Genomic DNA, 25,697 nt, shown 5'->3' with positions numbered 1-25,697 from the left:
TTTCCTGCATTAAAAAAAATATTAACAATTTATTTAGTTTCTACTATTCCTAGATACAGCTTTCAAATAAATGGTTTCTTTCTTCTATTTGCTTGTATATGTATGCAATGTAATAAAATTTCTTAGTTATTAAAGTCTTTTTCATTTTTATTAAGAATACTGTAGCATAAACAAAAAACTTCAATCGTTGTATATGCAATCTCTTAAATTCAAATCGTTTTTAGAAACATTTAACTAGCCTTTAACTCTCATTATACAGCAAAATCGCCTACCGTTCTTCGGACTGTTAGGGTCCCACTTCAAAATCATGGTACTGATCAGTCATCATAGCTACAATCACTGAACAACTGAGGGTGGCAAATGGCTTTAGAACAAAGGTTTCATTTTATTCTAGATAAATGTTCTCATGAGAAACTTGAGTGGGCTGCTGTGAGAATTGAGAGTTCAATCGTTCACACTTTGTGGCATGGCATCACAGTTCCTCTTCGAAATGAATCACACAGCAAGTTTTGAAGCAAAATGGTCCTTGTGTGCACCGCTCAAAAGGCAAACTTAGGTCAACAGTTTTCATCTTCGAAAAAATTTGAGAATACTGTTTCTGAAACGGTGTGAAAAAAAGCTGGCAAAAAAAAAAACTGTTGGTGGAAGAAAAGCTACCAGCTACAAAAAGGTATTTCCGTTGCTGTGTGTTGTCTTCCACAGCAAAATAAATAATTACATAAATAAAGTATAATAGTATTTAAAAACAAATTCGAACGTTAAAAAGGAAATGTGAGTTAACAAGTCATTTAAAGAGGTAAGTGCCAGCCTCAGTGATTCATTTCAGCGACTGAGTGGGATGTTTCTGGAAGTTCAATGGTTCATTGTTTTCTTTTAGGTATGGCACCTAGTTTTGAAATAAATCATCAGAAGTTACTAAAAGGTTGCCATTATCGCTAAAACTGTACATTCCAACAGCATAAAAAAAAATTGAATACAAATCATATTGACATAAAATCAAATCCTGTATGGGTTAATTGATGTATTTTTCAGATCTGTAATTTTTTGCTTCCTTTTCAAAATTAAATAATCAACTGAATCAAAAACATTCTCATAAACATGTTGTCCAGCCTCAGTTCAGCTAAAAAATAATTAATTGACCTGGCTTCATTAACTTGACTTACTTGCTTTATTTGCCGTCAACATAAACAGCTGCCACCTTACCCCAGCACATTTTCTAAGAAAAAATAGGTTATGACCTATGCTTTACTTTTATGTTCATGTTTTACTGCCCTCACCAACCACAGTGTAAGTTGACATAAGAACCCCAGTGAGAATGTTATTTCACAAACATTCTCATGAGCGTCTTTCCCGTCTTGCAGTTAACACGGCGATAAGCTACTCTCGGTTTGATTGTGAATCTTCTCACATTTTTTTTTATACAAATTTGAAAACACAACAAAGAGAATATCTTAGTAGGCCTAACTGAAAAGCTGATATACAATATGAGATAAGAACTTTTTTTAATGCTTGCAAATTAGGATGAACAAAAACACGCTCACTGTTTCCTGTAATTGAAAACTGCAAATTTTAAACACTTCCAAAAGGCTAATAATATATATTATTTTTGATATGCATTTAAAGCAACCAGTAGTGATTAAGTCTAAATTTAAAATAAATGATTACTTTATCTCAGTGGTTAGTTTTTCAACATTTTACAAGGCTCTGTGTATAATATGTGGAAAATTGCAAGAGTCATCTAGATAAGATAATAGGAAATAAGAAAAATTTTTGTAAGTTTTTTGCACCAGTTCAGTCACATGATGCTTTGTGGCCTAAATCTAGATAAAGGCATTAATTTTGTCCACAGAAACACAAAAATGTACACCACTCAGGAAACACATTTTCATAAATGTTGACGAGGTTTGGGTGATCACAAGTTCTGTTTACTTGCTGTGCTGGCAAAACAGCTCAGTAGCATTTATTAGTTTATACTGCTAATTCACACAAAAAGTTAGAAGTTATAAATTTGTGTGCATGTATTAGACATTTGTTCCCCATAATGTAGGAAATACCAGGACCAAACACACACAGCAGTTATCAGACTATCTTTGGAGCCTGTTTGGGAAAATAAAATTTTAAATTTAATGTCACTGCATGACCTTTGCATACTTTGCTGCCAGAATCTATGTGGTTAATCTGTGAATTATCATAGTAGAATTCAATACAAGTTTACTGCATGCTTTGACTAGAGACATGTAGATCAAAAGGACTATAAATGAGTTCAGTTACTTGCAAAGTAAATGATTGTTTTTTTTCCTCTCAGGGGAAACCACAAAGCACTTTAGGAAAAAATACTGTACAATTCTGTCTCAATTACTCAGAACTGTTAATCTTAATTACACCAAACTGTTACTCCATTGATAAAAATATCTAATGTGATTTTAAATGTAGGCTACATTATGTTTTTAGTACAAGTTATTTTTTCTACAATACAGACTGAATACATGAATAGCCTCATTTGGGCCCCACATTACCTTGCAAGTTAGTTGTAAAAAATATTACTTTGTAAAGTTAGTAAGACAACCCTAATTTAGATCTTCTGTTTATGCATTTGTATAAGCGAAAAACTTGTTTTTAAAATTAGTTTATATTTTTATTTTGACCATTTTGTCAAACTACTACAAAACACTGAAGAAACCTCACAGCTCGCTGCTGACACCTAGCTGTACATTTTTTTATGCATTTTGTGTTCTTTGCAAGTAACAACCGTAAACATGTTTATATGACTGTTGTATTAAGTTACATTACCCCCCCCCCCCCCACACACACACACACATTTATATTGCATACAGGATGTTCGGATCCACTGGACCCGGATCTAGTAAAAGAGTGGAAATTTCCAACGCTCTCCATTGACTTTGTGTTGTGGGAAGAGAACTACTTTTTTATAAGCTGTCAACCCCAAGAAAAACAAATAGTTGTAGATGACAGGGTATTTCACATTGGGTCATTCAAAGAAAAGGAAGGTAAGGGGCACTACTAAAATTTAGTTTCTCAATAGATCTCCACCTCTCAGTTTCACATAGGGTGGGGAAATAATCCTTTGACATGGTAAAAAAAAAATAATGAATAGTTCCTGACACAATTACATTTCCATCCAGTGGGTGCAGTTCTTAGAATAAAATGACACGTTGCGTTCTACTTTTGTGTCCTTAAACGCTCATTTTTTGGGTCGACATCTTAAAAAAATGTAGTTCTCTGTCTTGTCCAGTGTTGGATAGTAACTAGTTACTTATCTACTATATTACTTTTTACAGTAACTAGAAGTGTAACTAATTACTAATTAGATTTCAGTTATAATATTACAGTTACCATCCATAAAATAGCTTATCTACTGTGTTATTTTTAATGCCTCAACCTCACTGATTTATAATCCAACAATCAAATAATTCCTAGATTTAATTTGATAATTTTCACGACTCGCACATGCATGTGATGTCCCCAGCACAGCAGGCAAGCTTGGGATATGGAAAACCTTACATTCAGCTGATAGAAATATTGCATTATATTGTATTATAGCATTATATTTTTTTTTTTTTACATGCAACCAGATAATCAGTTTGTAATCGGATTGATGGCTCAAACAGACTGAAAAGCTCTCATGTAAACACCTTAATTGATCAGACTGAGCTCGATTGAAAATAAATTTTGATCAGATTGAAGAGGGTGGTTTATTCCTCTTCTAATATTGAGAGTGCATGTAAACACTCGATGGGATTTATCGAGGAAACTGAAAGTAGGCAAAATCCATAAATGGATAAATGGATAAATATTAATTGTGTTGTAAAAACCAAATAAAGAAACTGTATTGGAGAGTGGTTATTATGTGCAAAAAGTAAGAAACACATGTAAAAAAAAAAAAAACAGTAGCGATTTGAAGCTTGTGACATATAAATGCACACATCAACCTGATCCCTTTATTTAGTGTTTATGTAAACACTACAATCAGATTAGTCCATCGGAATGTATTTTTGTCCAATTGAACCAAAAATTGTGCACGTAAACGGGGCTTTACTTTACTATGGCATTACATCCCACCCACATCTCTCTTATCAGCATGTGGTAGCCTACATTATAGCTTATTACTATAATTAAAAATATTTTTGGAAAATTAAACCGTTTTTTTGAAAACTTATGTGATTTGATAAAATACATAATGAAATATAATAGTATATGGGTAATGGAGAAATTGCAATTAGCTTCAAGCTACATGACAATTAATGAGATTAATGCAACACTTCTAATTGATTATCACTATCAATCACTATTGCGTGTTTGTAATAACTTCTGACTGTGATCCAGTGTGGATTTTGGTCAAATTATGAGACAGAAATATGCTGTTAGTAACATTCTAGAAGCATTTTATGTGGACGATACACAGTTACAACTTCTGTGGGCCATGAAGAAAAAAGTAATGTAACTATTTGTGTAACTAATTACTGTTGCCAGAAATTAATAAGTAAAGTAACAATATTACTTTTGAAAGGAGTAACTAGTAATGAGTAATATAGGCTATTACATTCTTTGAGTAACTAGCCCAACACTGATCTTGTCACATAGAAGCTTTTAGGAAATGAAAAGGAGGCGTTGGACTGGCTACCCCTCCCCTCAATGGGCGGGGTTTCAGATTATGACGCGACAGCCAACAGCCAACCAATCATAACCTGCTTCAGTGCTTACCTCATTGAATATTCGAATCATAACCGTAGTACAGAAACTTTCACAGGCTGTATATCCAATCATGTGCGACGGAAATCTATTTTTACTTTCTTTGTTACAGAAAACGCAAGACATAGCCTAGTGACTAACGTCAACGCAGGTTTGCCTCGAAACCTGTTTTGCTAACCAAATATGAAACGTGTAAAAAGGGGAACAAGATACTACAACTGTATCCGTATGGTTAACTTAAATGTTATATGACTAGGAATAAGGCTCTTACCTTTTGAAACAAGAAAAAAATACCGCTGTATCAAGTTATTCTGTGTTCAAATCCAAGAATATTTCTCTATTTTCCGTGACTGAAGCGTAAGCATTTACTGTTAGACAGTCTCCTTTTCAAGGCGAAACCTTTCATATGTTAATAAAAGGCACCAGCACCCTGCAGCCCCATAATGGCTCATTACTTTCTACCTTCTCTCCCTTTCAAAAGATCCGACTGCATGCAGCTCAACGGCTTATTTGATAGAAATTACAAAAGCGCTCATTTCCTATCCATTACATTGCCGACGTGTCGTTTGCAAATGATTTAGGCCATTAATAAAACAGGATCTAACTATGCTGCTCAGCAAGTGTTTAGTCTAACAGTGTCCGATTTGTGAATAAATCCTTTGAACCGGTTCACCAAATCGTCTGAACAATTCGCTAACATCAACCGTTAAAATTTCTGTTAAAAGAAAAAATGCAGCTTTTCCAGGTTTAATGTGACACAGAAGCTTTTCAACAGCAGTATTAAGTTTATTAACAATATAATTTAAAGGATTTGCTGAGACACCAAAACACACAATATTGTATCATATGATGCACACTGCCAACAAATGTATGAAACACATTTTGGAATAAAGATGGAGGAAACAGCTATCACATGTCCAATATCAATGGAATCAAAAAAGAAACACTCAGCTTGTGGGATTCCTTTTCAAATTATTGCTGCTTTTGCCCTATAACAGTTCAGCTAAATATGTAGATGAGTTTACAACAGTTTTAAATTAAAGCTCCTTGATGGATTGTTTGTTTTTTTTTTTTTTTTTTTACAAACACACTGCTTTTAACTTCACAAGATGATAATTGATGGACAGGTGTGGATTACTTGTGGATTATTGTGATGAATATTGAGCTATTTGGACTCTCATTCTGACGGCATCCATTCATACTCTAGCATACTCTAGCAAACAGCTCATGGATAAACAAACACATCCGCACTGCGGTCGACACCAGCTCTTATCAGTTTGAGGAGAAGAAGACAGCAATGACGAAAGTCCTGTCACACTAAAACTGCATCTCGTTGTGGGGAGTGAGATGCTCTTATGAGTGATGTAAGATTAAATCTCACGCAAAGAACTCAAACTTCAGATCCCAGGCCACCACTCTCTGATTGAAAAATGAATCTCATGTGAATTATTACAAAACCTCTCTCCCTAGTCTGGCATGAACGACTTAATCATATTAAGTACCGCCTTCTGAAATACAAAATGGGCTGTGATTGGTTAGCTGGGCCAGTGTATCTGTTGTGATTGGCTCTACACAGCGCTTGTTCGGGAAAAGTCATGCCTATGTGGGCTACAGTGTAAATATTGCGTCGATATCAAATCAATTTGAGCGTGATTTAAACCCAGCCGATTATAACCACTCTATGTTCGTCCGAAAAGCTAAAATGTCTCCGACATAGTGATAACACTCGTTGCATTCTCTATTACAGTTCAACCAGGTCTCGTCCCATTCATCGGTATTTCTGATATCACAAATTCCGGAAAATATGCGTTGAAGTCAGTGTTCATCGTTCATTGTAGTTTTAAAAGTGATTTATGTTAAATAAAATATTTCCTCTCGAAGTAGACTTTGAGCTTTGTAAATTTGCAGATATTTTTATGCTCAAACAGCAACATTACAGACCAACTAAAGTTGAAAAAGTGGAAAAGCATAATAAAACACATTTTTAAATCTTTGAAACAAGTTGTTCAAAAGAACCGATTCGGGAAAATGAGTCGGACTTCCCATCTCTAGTTCAGTCAGCGCTTAGAAAAAAGTTTCTGGGGAGGTGAGGGGCGTACCATTGTGTGAGGGGGTATGGTTTTAAGTTTCCATTAAAGTGCCTTCGTAAAGCACATATAACAAAAAGACAGGTCTCGCATTCCTTCAGACGTCTCATGTTAAATTTGCTTCATTACAAATTCTTTAATATTATTTTTCTTTTGTCAGAACCATCAACGAGAAACTACGTGATATGCAACACCCTTATATCGTGTGGTTTGGTATCGTCCATTCTTCAGCGTCTCGCTTACATCAATTTGGAATGCGGCGCTGGAGAAAGCGTGGATGAATAATATCCCATGATAAGGCATTGCGTGAAGATTTGACGACTCTGCGTACGTTTTCCTGTTATGACGACAAAGGGTATGGTAATATTTTCATCAATCGATAATACCTACACAGCCATATATTGAGTAAAATTCAGCTTGTACAGGACAGCCGCTTTAACCAAAGTTTTGCAAGTAACGTTAGCTTTTCAAACTCTTTATAACAAAGTTGGACATCTATACAGAAAAGTTAAAAAGTATATATTTACTTATCCGTAGTTTCAAAGTATGGTGTAACTTACTGAATAACGTAACATTAACCCACCATCCTATTTTAATGATTCAAGAAAATACAGCAAAATAAATACATTCAGATTTTGTAACAACGACAAACCCAGGATTTATGTTGAAAATAAAACTGCAAAAGTTCTTTAATAAGTACGTGCTTATTTTAAAATGTAGTGGTCTAATGATACCCTAATAGTTAATAAATGTAAACTCTTTTCTAGTTGTGAAATCATAAAAAACTAGACAAGTTTCCTAGTCAATTTTGTGTTGAAGTTCAATTGTTGTCTTAAACTTTTAAGTAAAATCAAAGTGACACCATTATATAACCTGCAGTGATATGTCCTTTTCACTTTTTGACCTATTCAAATTTAACTAGTAACTAAGAAAATATATACATTTTAATCTAGTAACTCCTACAATTATAAGGAAATTACAAAATTATATTGTAGTTTGAAATGCGGAATGGATGGTAACAAGTATGTTATAATAATGAAAACATTTTAACAGTGTGAAGTTAGTAAGCTCCTGTGATTATTGTTTATATGGAAGTGCGGTATTGTGTGGACAGTGTAGAGAAGTTGTAAAGCTTTGTTTAGAACCCAAGGGGGAAAAAATCTGCACAGGTATTATATCTGTGGCGTGAGAATTACATGCTTATATTGTTTCATTGTCTAAAGGTAGATATTATTTTACACACCATTCATTTATTCAGCTGGGAACATTCATTTCTGCAAAAGGGGTTTGGTTTTAATGTTTATAAAGACAAATGAACTAGATCAGTCAGTCTCAAAACAGATCAGAACTGCAAGTTTAGCTTTTAAGTAATAAAGTATATACTCTGTAGTCTAATGTAATTGTTCAGGTGTTGTTCCTTGTGTAAGAAAGACAACTGAACAATTTGTCCTTGTGTAATGCTTTGGAATCCAGTGATCAGTGTGTTTCAGAGCGTCAAGGGTGATTTGAGTGGGCCGGCATCAGAAGGAGGTGTGTTCCACTGAACGTGAATAGCCCTGGAATCTGTGTCTTTGTTGGTTCATAGACAGGGTCGGCCAAACCGGAGCCAAGCAGTGTGTGTGTATTGTTTGCTGCCGACAGCTCAGTTTTAAGGCTTGCATTAGCAACTCTGGATGTGGTCTAATTCAATGACAGGCCCTATAGTGATGTTTCTATTTCTGCTTGTGCAGCAGCTCATTATATTTGATTTGACTTTCCAAATCTGTTGTTTCTATTTTGTTATTTTATTCTAAATTTTTCTTGGTTCATATTTCAACATCCCTATATAAAATATAAATCATACTATATGATTTATAGAGCAATGCAAATCAGAAAAGTCAGTATAGAAAAGTGATTGAATGGTGTCCTTTTTGTAAACTAATACATCCAGCATCATTCACATCTTGTAAATCTGAATGAATTAGTGAGAAATAGCTTTTTATTTAACTGTATTACTGTTACACATGCGTCACCAAACAGGACATTAGATAGATATTTTATCTACTGTCCTGTGCAATGACACAAAGACTAAACAGGAACTGACTAAAGCATTTAACCATAACACACTGATTTCAAAGAAACACTGCACTTCCTTTTGGATAAAGAAAGGACGATTAAAACAAGATATTGTTTTCATGAGTAATAGATAAACGAACATCGGTGCAATGCTGCCCTGTGTATTTATGACAGAAGTATTCCACTGTGTAATACAATTTTACATTTAAAGAAATAAATATCAAGTTAAGCGCAATTGACAGCATTTGCGTCATAATGTGCAAAAATCAAGGCTACAGTGAAGCATTTGCAATGAAAAAATTGCAATTTTTTGTGAATTAAAAAACAAATGCGAATCATGTAATAAAAAAGAATAATAGTAATTATTATTATTCAGTTAAAACTTGAGCATTATTTGAGCTTTAAACTTGTTCTCATCACTTTTTCTTTGTTAGGGTTTTTGTCGTTGGTCGTGGCCGCAAAGTTGTAAACTTGGATATGACGTTACACTGAAAAGACTTTTGGGCCCCACTCATTTCCATTGTAAGTCCCTCATTGTTAAACCAATGGTTAAAACCAATGTTTGCTGCTTCTTTTTTTAAGAAAAGATGAGGGCAAGTCAAAAAACTTTGTAGTAATCAACATAGTGCCACAAGCCTTGTTGATTAAAGCTGGAATTTCCCTTTAATGGTTTCTTCAAAGTTTTTTTTTTCTGATATTATTCTGCTGTTTGGCTATTATAATGATTATATTGAAATCTCTGCTATTTCCCGGGTGAACAAGCCACAAACATTTTCCACTAGCAGACAAACCACCCAGTGAAGCAGAGTGAGTTAAGCCAGGATCTGTGAGGTCTGTTTCATCTTCTCAGTCTTGCCGCAGTTGTAATGAATATACGGAGGGAAAGTACTCCTGGGGTTTGCAGCCTGGGGGATTCGTGCTGCTCTGCAGTGCTGGCGGTACAGCGTACGACATGACAGTCCACATCAGAGAATCTATCTGTGCTTTGGCTCATTTAAATCAATTTCCACTTTACATCCTCTTTCTGCCAAAAGGGAGCCCTGCAGCCACACATGTTCCAAATGCCCGGGTGTGGTGGTGTTGTTCACAGGGCTCAACATCCTTATTCCTTCTCTGTCTCACATGCCAAAGCTTTAATTATGCAGTGTTATACTATGGATACTATTTTGGAGTAATTACAAGTCAATAATTACTGACATTGACCCACAGAGTGTATATTTAGGCCCTTCTTATTCCTATTGAGGCTAAATGTAACATTCCCCCATTCTTTAAAATAGCAATGTCTTTTCATTGTAACTAAATGGTTTAGGGGATGTTGTTTTGACAATTCCATTTTCTTCTTTTCTAACTATCTGTCCTAATCCGTCTTGATAAGTGTAACATCCCTTTTCTGTTTACACGCTTGGCTTTAGATTGATCTGCCATTGTAATTTTATACAGTGCAGTTGTTAGACTGTAAATTTGTGCAGCCTTATAGTCATTGTTTTTATGCTGATACTTTAAACTTTACAAAATGTTTTGTCTGTAAAAGTAGAAACGTGTTTAATTCAAGTCTAATGTATTATAGTAGTATTATTTAAAATGACTGAATCAACTTGATTTTTTAATGACAATAGGGTCAGACCATATACAAATAGCTGCATATTTTGGCATTAGTGAGAATAATGCTTAGATATAGATTGTATGTAGTCATAAACTGGTATTAAATAGATTTTTATATAATGGCAAAATTCAGTGTTTTATTTTTTTATTTTATTCTGAATTATTATATTTTTCTGATCTAAATGTAAATCAAGTAAAACTTTTAGACCTTTTTCTTCTTATCATTTATTTTCCTCTTTTTTTTTTCTTTTTGTGCCTGGTGTAGACAGGTCCTAAGTAAAGGTTAATATTCAGCCGTCCAGGTCACTGGTGTTCCCAGTAAGCCTGAGCTCCCTGTCTGAATGGGCAGGATGGGGGAGATCCCCACAATAATAAAACCCTCTCCTGCTCCCATACATGCTAATCCAACATACCCCACATCCCCGGGAGGAGGCGAGATATGAATCTAAAGGCTTCCATACAATATCAGCTTTAACTTTTAGACAGCTAATCCTATGTAAATCCAGTGGATGTTGCACTAAATAAACGATGTATATATTCTATCACAACTGTCTTGTTCAGTTTGCTAGTTTAGTTTTGTGACCCATTGCTGCTATGCAGACTTTGCTGCTACATGACATTCACATGCACATTTGACATGACACAAGAGACCCATTTTACAGCAAAGGACTTATAGCTGTATAATAGTAGGCTGTAGTATAAAGCTACAGGAAGATAAAAACAATCCTTGAATCATCTAGTTAGTGCCAACTTAATGCTAATGATCTGTTGTTGTTTTCTTAATCATCCATGGTGCATTTACTGCTTAAAATCAGTTCTCTGAAATGTCCCTACTAAATATCAGTTGTGTTCACCTGATTTGTCTAAAAAAGCACACATATGCCTACAGTATCTCTTAGCAGGGAAGTCCCTTTAGAGTTTGTTTTGACACAAATAACATGATCCAGAAAACTAAATTACTTCCCACATAAGTCTTGCGGCCAAATCTGGTCAGTTCAGAGGTCAGTGCTCAATTCAGTGTTTGTGGAGCCCAGCCCATGGTTATATAAGGCAAAGACAAGTACCGATTCCTGCATTCTGCCAGCAATTTTTAAACCCTTGCGTTGTTCTAAACTCATATGACTTTATTTCAAATTTGTGTGGACTCAGGAAACCTGATGTATGCCCCAGCTTATGAATCTTTATGTTACGTAAATTGGGGCTTTGTATTGTTTTTGAAGGTTGAAACTTTTAAAAAGCTATCATGATACTATTGTTTTTATGTTATCTTTGTTTGATGTCAAGATATACAAATTAGAGACTAAAAAAATTGGCAGGAAGTAATCAAATTCAAATGTTTACATGCTTTATTTTTTCTTATTGATCGGATCATTGTAGGTCTACACTACCCCTTTCAATTCGATCGAAGTTTCATTTGGCTCAGGCTTTATTGGATTGATTAATATGTATACACAAAGACATTTCAGTCCGATTAAACAATGAATCATTGTTCTAAACATAATTTTGGTGCATGCAAACATAGCTACTACTACTATATATATATATATATATATATATATATATATATATATATATATATATATATATATATATATATATATATATATATATATATATATATATACAGCAAAAGAGTTGAAAAAGGCCTAATTATGGTGATGTATTATAAAATATAATAATGCCCATGGCTTAGTTGATTTATGTTTGAGTACTCAAATATGCATTTATGAAGTGATCATCCCGTTCCAAGCCATTTATTTATTTATTTTTGACACAGAGTAATCTTGTAGACTAGCTGTGAAACCAGATACTGGTATGCTCCAGCAGTCGTGTTTCCTTGAGAGATAGGATACTATCCCGACTGGCAGCCGTGGTGGCTCCTATACGCGTTTAACTGGCATTCTTGGAGAGCCAGTGTGAGAACAAGGTTCCTGAATGTATGTGAACGATGCATGAGAGCAGCAGGTGTAGCGTCTCCCACAGTACTCTGGAGAAGCTTTCCTCTGACATCTGTGTGTGGGTTGGTTTTCTGTTGGGTCAGAATGTTAGAGTGGAATGAGTTTCTACACAATGCCTCTGTGAGGTAACTGTATGCATGACAACATAATTTACAGTACTGGTAAAATAATTTAATTGAACAAGGAGTTTGCTTGCTTGTTTGGTATTATATCTTTGCATCAATTGGTTGTCTTAAATGCAAATGATGAATTGAGGTATTTGGGAGACCAGTTCTCTTAATTAGATGCCAAATATTACAGATAACCTTTAATCATTTTTGTACTGAATTTTAATGTATCCATGTCAGTTCTTGTAAATAGACTAATGGTTTGAAAATGGTGTTGGCCTAAGTATCACCATTAGGGGGAAGCAGGATCTCATGAAACACTGATCTGTGCAGGCCTATGCAGAGTCCAAAAGTCTGAGACCACAGGCGAAAATTTTATTAGCTTTTTTCTTTCTTTTTTTTTTTTTAATTTAATACACTTTTTCATTGCAAATAATTTTATTGTCATACCAATTTAAATGAAAAGCCAAACCAAAAAATGTGAATGCATGTGAAAATGCTCAGACATTTTTTTCACTCTTTTGCTTCAGTAGGAAAATTTGAACATCATAAACTCCTGATCATCATATTCTTAAACAGGGATTTAGAAGATCCGAAGAAGATGAATGAACACCTGGTTGTTTGTATAAAGGAGCTCACATCATCAATTTCACAACTTTGCTTATTTTATTAGTGACCCAGAAATACTGTTCACTTTCAGTCCTAAAACATTTCAAATCATGTATTAGGGCTTTTCACATTGCCCTTAACCCTGGATTATCTTTGTTCTAAACCCTGGTTTTAACCCCTGGGTAAAGCACAACCATGTACCTGTGGTTGTGAAACACTGCTCTTTAATAAACAGTCTTTTCTGTAAGTGGAAAAAATATTAGTGACGGACAACACATGAATTGAAGAAGGGACCATTTCATTCTTATATTTGTTGTGTGAAAAGTCCATTCGGTCCACTCTTTCTGTTCAGGGTTAACTATTTAAAATGTAAAAAGCCTGTTGTTTATTTCCAAGTTTGAATTACATTTTGAGTTTAAAATGTATTATTTTGGTCTTGATTTAGACATTGTTTACACTTTTATGGTTTGATTTCATCACTTGCTTCATAATTGTATGTGCACATCCTGATAACGACAACAGGGGGAGTTATTATAGCCTTCGACAAGTGTGTACAAGAGGTGTGACACTGTGATATCTCTCTCTCTCACACACACACACACACACACACACACACACGCACAGAGGTATGTACAAGACTCGCCCAGGTTCATTTCACAGTACAAACTCCTACCGGTGCTCATCCAGAGTTGGAGTGTAGTGTGGAGCTAGACATCTCTTGGAAATCAACTTATTCTGTTTACCGGATACACTTATACTTTAAGAAGGATCAGCATTTTACAATATGTGAGTACTTTAATGTTATAATGACTGTAGTTAATCATATAAGTTATACAAGGACAGCTAAATGCTTAGAGATAGCTTTTTTTTAGGGTGAATGTTTTCACTGCTTGTGTGAAATGGTAGTTGTTTAATATTGAGTCTACTGATAAATAACACCAACTTTTTAGAGCCATTCATTCTCAAATCAAGAAATGTTCGAAAATCCACGAAATAAAACTGTACTTAAAAATTGATTCCAAAAAAAAAAAATTTTTAATTCATTACTGGTTGAACAGTTAGCAATAATTATAATAAAACCTTATAAACATGAGGCTATTTTGGTGTTCCATCTCTTTAAAGATTGTGATATTGAGAATGACTGGTTGCACTGTTAGTGACTTAAGAGTGCATCTGCAGTTTCAAAGTAATAAAATCACAGCTGATCGATTATAGATCTAATATCAAGCATCTGTTAATCATTGTTCCAACTGTAGATATTCACAGCTTACTCAGGAGTTTGTCATCATATCGTAGAGTAACATTTTGACATATCGACAGGAAGCCGGCGGTGAGACTCAGGTTTGTCAGAGTCATACACCGCAGAACATATGTGTCACAAGCTGCTAATGGTCTGGACTTTGGCATTATGATGTCACATTTTGTATGGAAATGCCTCTGAAATATGTATGTATATATAGTTCATTTAGATGTTAATTTATGTTACTATTAGGTTACTAAAGGCATTAATCATAAATTTAAATGTAAGAAATGTGAAAACCAGTCTATAGCTAATTGCAATTCCTTTTAACTGTAAGTTGTCTGAGAAACTGTTGTAGAAGTGAATCGAGGTTAATTAACTACAAGTGTGTGCAATGAGGCATAGCAGCCCTCTTCTGTTGGGACCATTCCAGTATTGTAATCTAAGCACAGCACAGCCTTGTTCCTCCTGGAAAATGGACATTTTTCAGATACAGATGGATGTGTAAAGGAAGAGTATTTACTTGAATGGCCTCTCAGTTAAAGCTCACCCTGAGCTCCTGCTGACGGCGCATAGCCGAAAGGCGTAGTTAGACTGGGATTTTTAGTGGCCCTGTGAAAACTATTGTTTGCCAGAGCAGTCTGCTGGAATCTGCTCTGACCCCTGTGGCTCTGGGTCAGGACACCCATCACAGCTGAGGGGCTGAGTGGTTCCACGGGACTAGTTTTTCTTCACTTTGGCTTGAACAGCTAAATTGGTCTGGTAAATGTGATACAAGTTGTGTTTGTTCTTTAGGAATTCGTAAAGTAAGAAAAAACCGAGGCTTTCACTTGGAAGACCACTTGACCATCTGTCATGGAAGGAAAAGAGGAGATCAGTGATACTGACAGCGGGGTTATTCTGCATTCTGGTAGGTTCAGCCTGTAACACATTGCCTATACAATGATATATTTTATGCCATATAGAATGTGGATGTAAGATTAAAGGGTTAGTTCACCCAAAAATTACACTATCTATCATCATTTACTAAGCTTTGTGTTGTTCTTTCTTCTGTATAGTTCAGTGAAAGGATTAGAAGCGAAACATTTTTAAATGCTCTTAAATGTATAAACAACATATAAATAAAAGGATGTGTATAATAGACATGTATAGATTATATATATATATATACATTACAGACCAAAGGTTTGGACACACCTTCTCATTCAAAGAGTTTTCTTTATTTTCATGACTATGAAAATTGTAGATTCACACTGAAGGCATCAAAACCATGAATTAACACATGTGGAATTATATATGGAATTATATACATAACAGAGAAGTGTGAAAGAACTGAAAATATGTCATAGTCTAGGTTCTTCAAAGTAGCACCTTTTGCTTTGATTACTGCTTTGCACACTCTTGGCTTCTCTTGATGAGCTTCAAGAGGTAGTCACCTGAAATGGTCTTCCAACAGTCTTGAAGGAGTTCCCCGAGAGATGTTTAGCACTTGTTGGCCCTTTTGCCTTCTGTCTGCGGTCCAGCTCACCCCTACACCATCTCGATTGGGTTCAGGTCCGGTGACTGTGGAGGCCAGGTCATCTGGCGCAGCACCCCATCACTCTCCTTCTTGCCCAAATAGCCCTTGATGCCTTCAGTGTGACCCTAAAATATTCATAGTCATTAAAATAAAGAAAACTCTTTGAATGAGAAGGTGTGTCCAAACCTTTGGTCTGTACTATATATATATATATATATACACTCAAAGTTAAAAAATTTGGGGTCAGTATTGCCTTTTTCTGATGCCTGAAAACATTACATAACATTCAAATTATTATATTAATAATACAAATATTAATTTAAAAAAATGCTTTTTGAGCATCAAATCAGCATATTAGAATAACAGCTGCTGAACATTTTGCTTTGCCATCTCAGGAATAAATTAGGTCTAAATTTCAAAATAATATTTTTTTATATAATATATAATAATATTTTTACAATTGTAAGATTATTTCACCTTCATTTTTTATATTTGATCCAAAAAATGCAGCCTTGGTAAACGTATTATTGTACTGTGTATTATTTTACTTACATTTATTTAATTTGTAAATGTATGTAAAAAGTTACAGTACTGTTCAAAAGTTTGGTCAGTATTATTTCAAATTAGTTGAAAAAAATAATACTGACCAAACTTTTGAACAGTAGTTCAATTTTTAACGTACATTTAAAAATGCATGCAAAATAATTTTTACATAGATTTACAAATGCATGTTTTAGTAGTTGTTTTTCAATTCTGAAAAGGAAGATTATGTACATTACACCTGTAACGGTTGAATCAGAAGCAGCCTCTCTGTAACAGGTTTTTAAAAAAGCCCTTTTAAACTAGAACAAGTCAAACTGTTTCTTACAAAGGGACATAATGTATACCTAATAATCACATTTTTTCTGTGCATTCATACATTTTTTTTGTTGGTTATCTCTTTGTATGCTGTCACATGACTGATTGAAAATGTACGCTCAAGAATTCAGTAGATAAGCTCTCCAGACATGCCAGAGGCGTTTGCTTTCAGTTACCGGATACAGAAGAAATTAATCCTTTGTTGTCAATCATTTAGCCGTTTTTAGAGACCGGAACCACCAGTCATAGCATTCATTTTTTATCATATCGTAGTCGTTGATGAGTATTTGTTTCCTGAAAGTCTAGATCAGTTTCTCAGATATGCCTTTGCTCCAACACTAATTATAAATTGGCATCTTTAGGGTTTTTTGCTAGGATACTATATAAAAAATGGTTACGATTTAGAAGAAACAACATATCTATATAGACTAGCTCTTTGTAGAATTGCTGATTTTCTGTTATTATCTTGAAGTTGCTCCTCATCAGGGTCTTTTATTTGTTGTAGGGCCTGATAGCCCCACTACAGTGATGAAGGACGTGAATACTCATACTCGGGTCATGAAACTCAAGCAGCAAGCTCTGGAGGACAGGTTGAAGATTTGCTTACTGGAGCTCAAGAAACTCTGCATCAGAGAGGCTGTAAGTTACCGTTCACACTCACTGCTTTACCAAAACGCTCCTGAAGAGAGATAAGGCAGTTCTCACATGGGAATAAGAGGGCACTTCCGCTGCATGCTGATACCATCATGTTTTTGAAGTTTCATTTTCCACCCAAAATAACTTCTTCAGAAGGCACGTCAAATGCTGCAGGATGCTTAAAGGTTATTTATTGTATAAAGAAAAAAACAAAAAACATAATTCCCTCTTCTCAAGCCAATGACTGAGTGAGCAAGTCACCAAAAGGCTCATCATCTTCAGACCCAGAGGCATTGTGGTGTATTAGTCCTCCTGATAAGATGTTAAATCACAGAAATGCATCATAACTTCCTGTCGGAGTCACCTGCTGTGGCTTGTCCAGGTGTTCTTCAGTGCCTGATGACACCTTTGTGATATCACAATGAGTCTGATGTCACGCCAGTGTGTATCATCTGTTTTTGAAGGGCTTCACCTCTATTGTAGTTTTTTAAAGAGCTCTGGGCTTGAGGTTTTTGTCTCAAAGAGAATTGTATCTAAAGGCATGCTGACATGGATTTGGAGAAGATAGAGGGCTGGTTTAGTCAGGAAGAGCTCTTGGTACAGCTTAGGCAAGAATCAAATCTTTCAACAACAGGCTTGCATAATGTAGCGGTTGAAAGGTGTAACTTGTCCCGACTCGCTGAAAGGATTCTTACTGGAGAAACTGGAATTCTGGATAAAGGCTTGTTCGTGATAACCTGCTCATGACTTTGTTCTGTTTTACTTAATTGTTTCATTATGTAATTAATGTAATTATACTTACAGATTACATAGACACATAGCAGATCTTCTTGACTGCCCAAGATAGATTTTTTCTAATATATTTTTATCAATTTCCTGTTCTGTTTTAGGAACTCACAGGACATTTGTCCTCAGATTATCCCCTGTTACCTGGAGAGAAGCCCCCTCAAATTCGCCGGCGCATCGGAGCTGCTTTTAAATTAGATGAGCCAAGCATCCTAAATAGAACTGAGGTAAAATCCTAGACTGACTCTTAATCTGTATTCACAGAAATCATGGATAACAATCTACTGTTCATATAAACCAATCTAAATCTGATGAAAATGATACACAGGACTCTGAGCTGAGCTCTGTGGAGGCTGATCTGGCTCTTCAGCAGCAGATATACGTGGCATCCCAGAGACTGTGCCAGGAGGAACATCTCAGCAAAGCGGTAAAGAGGAGTCGTCTACAGCAGTACCAGCGTGAGGAAAGGAAACTCAAAGAGCTACAGGAAGCTGTGTTTAGGCTGAGACTGGAACATGGCCGATCTTCACCACGCCCTGGCATGATCACACAGCGATTATGTGAGTTTACATGTACTTTTTCAGAGTGTTTTTTTTTTTACTCTTTTTTTTTTCACTTTATTCCACCATGTGATGAGTTAACAGCTTGATAATCTAAAATCATGTCGTTCTTATTTTATCTGTTTTATATCAAGGCACTTCAGACAATAGCTCGTTGTCAGACTCAGCTGTGCTGGATGAGGGTAAGTCAAAACCATGTTTATGCATAGTAGTTTTTTTTTTTTCAGATATTTTTCAGATATTGCAGTCCCTAAATAAAGGGCAGAACTGGTTATTTTTATATAAAATTATTATTATGTTTATAGTTTATTAAAAATATATATTATCAAGTTATTATTATATTATTTGAAAAATATAAATAATAAAGATTTAAATATAAAATTAATAACAATTCATTATAAATATATGTGTGTGTGTGTGTGTGTGTGTGTGTGTGTGTGTGTGTGTGTGAGAGAGACCCTGGACCACAAAACCAGTCATAAGGGTACATTTTAGGATAGGGCGATATTTGGGAACTATTTGAAAATCTGGAATATGAGGGTGCAAAAAAAAATCGGAATATAGAGAAAATTACCTTTTAAGCTTTCTAAGAAGCATTGCTTAGTGCATTGTCCTTAGCAATAAATATTACTAATCAAAAATTAAGTTTTAATATATTTACGGTCGGATGTTTAAAAAATATTTTCATGTAACATGATCTTTGCATAATATCCTAATTATTTTTGGCATAAAAAATCATTAATTTTGACCCATACAATATATTTTTGGCTATTGCTACATATTGCTACTATACCATGTTACTTTTGACTGGTTTTGTGGTCGTTTTTATTCATGCCAATAACCCTTGTTAAATTAAATAATTTCTCTCATCCATGTTTCAGAGGAACTGTCTTCCCAGCTTTCTTCAGAGCCTCCTGCTCCTGCTGTAGACTTTCATGCTCCACCTCAAACCAACTCTTATACCACTTCTAATACACCTATAGCCCCCTCCTACCGGCCCCTCGAGGCCACTGTTCGTCAAACTCCACCACAATCCCTGGAGGATTTGCACACATGCCAGAGTCCAGTCTTAGAGCATGACCCTGCCCCCATTCAAAACTCTCCCTGGATGGAGAGTAGTTTGGACCAGCCCTACCAGAAAAAGAAAACATCTCGCTCTAGTAGCATCAAATCCAGGTACATACATCTTTTTTATCCTTTACATTTTCTACAGTGCAAAACAAGTATTAAATGTCAAATGCGTGTGATATATGACCTTTTAAAAGCAGTTTTGACTCACACCCCCTCTTCTGTAATGGCTATTAAGCCAAATATCTTGATATATAAGTTGATATATGGAACACATGTATTGTTGTCAGTAAACATGTTATTGCAAAACTACAGCTCTACTGTTTCAGCTTTGTTTTCGTATGTGTAAAAAAAAAAGTGTTTTTGTTTTCAATTGCATAGTAGTCCTGCTGTTACCCCCACATTGCCTCCTCTGGAGGCCTGTCTTGCGGAGGCCAGGATATCACTGCAGATACCCACCCATGCTGCTCTGAAACAGACACAGTCCTGCAGCGCACCCTCCACTCCAGAGATGCACCTGCGCAGGATACAGTCCTTTAGGTTTGATTTCAGTTTACTCAAAAACTACCATTCTAAAGTTTTATTTATACAAATATATTTTATATAATTATAACCCATTTATATTTCATATTTAATATGCTGTGTTGTTATGATCAAAAATATAACAAAATGTGTAATATTGTGAAATATTAGAATTAAAAAAAAACTGTTTTCAAACCGTTTTAATGTATTTTAAAATGTATTTTGAAATTATTCCTGTGATGGCAAAGCTGAATTTTCAGCAGCCATTACTCCTGTCTTCCGGGTCACATGATCCATCAGAAATCATTCGGATATGCTGATTTGGTGCTTAAGAAACATTAATTATTATAACATATGATTAAAACAGTTGTGCTGCTTAATATTTTTCTGCAAACCGTAATACATTTCTTTCTCAGGATTCTTTGATGAATATCAGTTCAGAACAGAATTTATTCTTATTTGTAATATAAAGAATGTCTTCACTGTCACTTCTGATCATTTGAATGCAGCCTTGCTATGTAAAAAAAAAATTATTTAAAACAAATATATAACTGACCCCTAACTCTAGAGTGGTAGTGTATGGTTCACATGTGTTTTATATATTGTATGATCATCTCGTTTTATATATTGTATGATCATCCGAAATGTTGACAAATCTATTAATTTTCTCATTATAACAGAGTTCCCAACACTGATCCCAACCCTTATGATCCCGAGCGGGAACGTGGGCGCTCAAGGGGCCCCAGGAGACGGTTGACAGACTTTGCGGTGACACAATCAGAATACTCTCCTATAAGTCTAAATGTAGGAAACCCTTTGTACTACTCTAGTTCCGAGGACAGCAACTCAGAACACTCTGTGCATTCATACACCAGCTCGCCCTGCCAAGAGCACCCTGGGGAACTTCCATGGCCCAATCAGCCCCAATACGGATACCAATACACCAGCTTCAATGACAATCACATACCACAAAGATGCTCTCCTACCCCCTTCTACAAGAACGCTCAGTACCAGTCCTCATCGAGTTTTTCCAGGGGGTACGTGGAGGACGGATGGGGTCACCCCTTGGAAATGGACAGCGGACGATTGTTGTACATGAGACACCAGACCCCCTCACCTGTTTATTCGACTAATGGTCACTATGAGTACTGCTACAGTGAGGCTTTGCCTTCCCAGCAGGGAAGTTGCAGGTTGTTACCCACCCATGTGAAATTGTCACGGGCTCCTTCGCTTAGAGAGTATCCACACCATCCTAACAGAGGCCTGCCACGGCAGGTGGTGTCAGAGGAACTCAAATCGTGGCACCAGCGCAACCAACTCCGACCGCCTCGCCCACATTCGCTGGACCGGAACAGGCAGGGTGCACTCCGCATCCGAAATGTGCCTGGGCAAGAGTCCCCACTTTCGCTTTCCCAGCACCACCGGTTCCAGGAACAGCAGGTAAATAGGCTTTCCTCACAGTCACTCAGAATAAGTGTGCAAAGAGAAAGGAAACATCTCCAAATATGTAACTATCTTGTCTCTATATGAAATAGTATAGAGCTGTATCGCCTTACTCTCAAGTATCAGTCTGTTGGGAGAGGAATTTCCAGAAAAGGCAGATCAGTTACGCACTGCCCAGGCCTGCCTGAGGAGCGGGGGAAGATTGGCTTGATGTTCTTGCTGTGTCAAAGTGAGATCACTGCTGGGTCTAGGTGTGGTGTTCAGCTATGAAAGAGCTTTTGATTGGAATAGCATAGGGAATGGCACAATAGAAAACTGCACACAAATCATAATTGTCATTTTGTTGTTTATGGTTGCCCAGAGATATTACAACACAATGCTTTAAATCAGTGCACACAGAAGTGTGAGGACTGTAAGATTATTTTAAAATGTTTTTTAAATGAAAATATTGTTTTATAATAATACAATTTTGAAAAAACTTTTCTATTTGAATATATTTTAAAATGCAAAATTTGCGATGGAAAAGCTGAGTTTTCATTATTAGGTCTTCAGTGTCACATGATCCTTCAGAAATCATTCTAATATGCTAATTTAGTGCTCAAGAAACATTTCATATTGTGCGTTGAAAATAATTGTTGTGCTGCTTAGTGTTTTTGTGGAAACCATGATTTTAACCTTAATTAATTTAAAGTTCTCTTTGAAATATAAATCATTTGTAACATTATAAATGTCTTTACTGGCACTTCCGACCAATTTAATGCAACCATGCATTAAAATATTAACTTTTGAATGTTAGTGTATGAGGAATGATATGTTCTCACATATTTAAAGGAAACTGCTACTGCTCCGTTCTGAGCATTACATACATTGATAAATAAAACAAATCACCTTAGGTTTTACACATTGACAATTCTTTTTTCAGTTGAAAAGAAATGAATATAGAATTTGAGAAATGTAATTTTGTGGAAGACATGATCATGATCAAAAATGTTAAATGAAAATTAAAAACAGAGGATCAAAGCATTTCCCCATTCCTCACAGTAAGGAACTTTCCCATTAACACCACAGTCTAGTGGGAAAGCATGCAGTCAAGGTTGTTCTGCTGTTTATTTCCATTCAAGCTTGCGGTGGTTACAGTATGTGAACTTGATATGTAGGTGAGCATTCCATTCCTCAGGGACAAAAGCTTGATTGGACGGAAGGAAACGGTGATAGCGCCCCGGCCCATTAGCTCCTTTATTTCTCAAGAGCAAGCCAGATAAGTTGTTTGGCCAATGCACCTCTACTCCAGCTTTAGCATCTCCTCGAGCAACATTTTAATAGCTGGCATGTTCCTAGCTGAATCTGATAGGTGTCTTTGTTAGCTGCTTTTTCATCCTATTGCTTGGCATTGCATTTGATCGTATATGTAGAGGCAAGAAAACACCAGAAACCCTGCGCATAATATGAGCGGTGTCACTCGTCAAACTAAAGTCCTTTGTTAAGATGTCAGAAGGATAATTCCCAACGACCTAACGCTGTTTACTGTAATCCATTACTAATTGGAGTACTAGTGAACTTAAGTTCTCCATTATAGTAAAGAAAATATTGAACATTGACGTGAGTAGTTTTGTTTTGGGACCAAGATTTTGTGCCCCAAAATGATTTATTAGTTTATTGCTTCAACTATTTGAAAATCTGGAAGCTGAGGGTGCAAAAAAAATCTAAATACTGAGAAAATTGCCTTTGAAGTTGTCTGAATGAATTCTTAGCAATGCATATTACTAATCAAAAATTACGTTTTGATATATTTATGGTAGAAAATATATCAAAATATCTTCACGGAACATGATCTTTACTTAATTTCCTAATGATTTTTGGCATAAAAGTAAAATTGATCATTTTAACCTATACAGTGTTTTTTTTGGCTATTGTTAAAAATATACCCCAGTGACCTAATACTGGTTTGTGGTCCAGGGTCACATATGTAGTATGGAGGTAGGCATATTCAGTTGTGACACATCATTTGAGAACTACTGATTTAAATCAATTCCAAACACTTTTAAACGGTTTCTCAATTCAAGTCCGGTGATTTACACTACAGTCAAAAATGTGCACTCAGGCCACTAGAGAATGCAGTGCACATGTACCAACAAGTTTCATAAATAATCATTGAAAATTCCCTGCTGAATAAATTTAAGATGGGGTATGAATGCCTTCAGGATACAAAAACTTGTGAGTTGTGCAATGACACACTCGTTTTGAAACTTTGCAAAAAACCACATATTCAAAACCACAGATTTTGAAATCTATTATTTGGGTGGTTAATTTAGTCATTTGGTCTTTTGTTGTCGTCTCTTTGAAGATATTTAGATCTCATGTGGGAACATCAGCACTGTCTTGAGACACACATTTGCTTCGTTCTTATATCATGTCATGCAATGATTTATAGAATCATGTGTTTCAAATACAGAGACAGCTGAGCTCGTCTTGTAGGCTACTACTCAAATGTCATTATTATCTGAGAAACTTTTAGTGTAATGAAAGACACTTTGGTTTTTCCTGTCCTTTTGCATCGACTCTGTAAGAAAATATTTGGATAAAATGGGACAAAATTCTTAATATAAACTCTAAACTAGTGGTCTGCAACAGGCGGCAATAATAGAGACTTAAAGCAACAACAGCTCATGGAACGACAAATAGTAATTATTACAATAAGTTAGGCTCCACTGTGTAACAAGCAAATTAAAATGATTTATACACATTTATTATTCACAATATGGAAAGAGGAAATAATTAAGCAAATACATTTTTGTTAACGACTGTCCTACTACACTATAGGATGTAACACAGGGTTAATTGTCTGCATTTCTGGGTGTAAGAACACACTGTGAGATCCGTGATTTAAGATCCAGCTGTTGTGTAACCCAGATTTATGATGACACACCTTCAGACAACACCACAGAGCTGCTGATTGTGCAGTCACTCCCGAGTTTCATCGAGGGTTGCTAGAATGTTAAAGCAATGCAAACAGATTTCCCTCTGGACTGACCTCTTTTCTCTTTGCTTTTCTCCTCCAGGTATCCCAGAAACAGGTTGTTTTTAGGACTCCAGACAGGTTGTATGAGGATGACTCTGAGGTTGCCAGCCAGGTGTGAAACCTTGGACTACTTATGACAACAGTCCTATTTATGCAATAATTTATTGAGTTGATGAATTAAAGTATAGACTTTTTAACATCGAAAACTATATACAGGGATATGTCAAGACAGTCATCACTTTCAATTAAACGCCTTGTCCCTATATGTGTGTGTGTGTGTGTGTGTGTGTGTGTGTTTTACTGTGACAAATGTTTTATAGAGTTTTTTTAATGGATTAACTTACTTGTTTACATTTTGTATAGTTAAATAAATTTAATTTGTTACTAAGCGTTGTTTTATGTTTGGTTAGTGTGTGTTGATACTGAGATTGATAAAGTGATGAAGTGAAATAAATAAAGAATCTGTTTGTATGCAATCAGTAGATTTTTTCGGTGTCGCGTCATAACTGTGTGGGCGGAGTCAGCGTGGGGGAAACAGTCCCCCCCACCCCTCATTGGAAAAGCATGGTGTTGACTCAGAATGGCCTACATAAAATAATTTCTTCCGATTGACAAGAGCAATACTAAACTCTTTTTTTATATAGCCTACATTTATTTTTGTAAATGGTTGTTCTTAAAAACAAATATAATTATCAAGATGACAAATGCTGATTAGAGTAAAAAAAAAATCATCTTTGGAATCTTGTTGTCAATATCCATTTAGATATTAGAGAAAAGTGCCCAAACGTGATCGTCATGTGGCAACTGACATGTGTTACTTTTCTCACCGCTGATCAGGATAAGCCAATCACAGCGATTACTGTATGTATTATCACCTTTTACTAAATGTTTCTTGCACATTTTATACAAAAATGGTGC

The 25,697-nt window shown here is 35.6% G+C and overlaps 1 protein-coding gene across 3 annotated transcripts; it reads left to right on the top strand.

Moving 5' to 3' along the window:
• The first annotated feature begins 7,005 nt into the window (after positions 1-7,005).
• On the top strand, positions 7,006-25,270 carry LOC113111182 (innate immunity activator protein-like). Of its 3 annotated transcripts, none has more exons than XM_026275695.1 (11): positions 7,044-7,152; positions 13,753-13,914; positions 15,164-15,278; positions 17,251-17,384; positions 18,272-18,394; positions 18,496-18,727; positions 18,862-18,909; positions 19,609-19,903; positions 20,180-20,335; positions 20,998-21,757; positions 24,820-25,270. In XM_026275695.1, exons 3-11 carry the CDS (start codon positions 15,224-15,226, stop codon positions 24,895-24,897), a joined length of 1,881 nt encoding a protein of 626 aa, XP_026131480.1. In that variant the 5' UTR covers positions 7,044-7,152; positions 13,753-13,914; positions 15,164-15,223; the 3' UTR covers positions 24,898-25,270. The 3 variants fall into 3 exon arrangements, with proteins under 3 accessions (XP_026131479.1, XP_026131480.1, XP_026131478.1); XM_026275693.1 differs by having other exon boundaries at positions 7,045-7,152; positions 20,177-20,335; positions 24,820-25,269; XM_026275694.1 differs by lacking the exon at positions 13,753-13,914 and having other exon boundaries at positions 7,006-7,152; positions 20,177-20,335; positions 24,820-25,269.
• Positions 25,271-25,697: the final 427 nt, after the last annotated feature.

Source organism: Carassius auratus, chromosome 11 (assembly GCF_003368295.1).
Source record: "Carassius auratus strain Wakin chromosome 11, ASM336829v1, whole genome shotgun sequence".
In the NCBI taxonomy this organism is placed as follows: Eukaryota; Metazoa; Chordata; class Actinopteri; order Cypriniformes; family Cyprinidae; genus Carassius; species Carassius auratus.
Note: the sequence above shows the minus strand (reverse complement) of the source record. Positions and strands in the feature narration are given on the sequence as shown.

Bases quoted from the DNA above. Each gene is read 5' to 3' on its own strand.
- LOC113111182 (XM_026275694.1), top strand. From the start codon at position 15,224: ATGGAAGGAAAAGAGGAGATCAGTGATACTGACAGCGGGGTTATTCTG. The intron at 18,395-18,495 runs GTAAAATCCTAG...AATGATACACAG, and splicing joins GCATCCTAAATAGAACTGAG to GACTCTGAGCTGAGCTCTGT. The intron at 18,728-18,861 runs GTGAGTTTACAT...TTTTATATCAAG, and splicing joins CATGATCACACAGCGATTAT to GCACTTCAGACAATAGCTCG.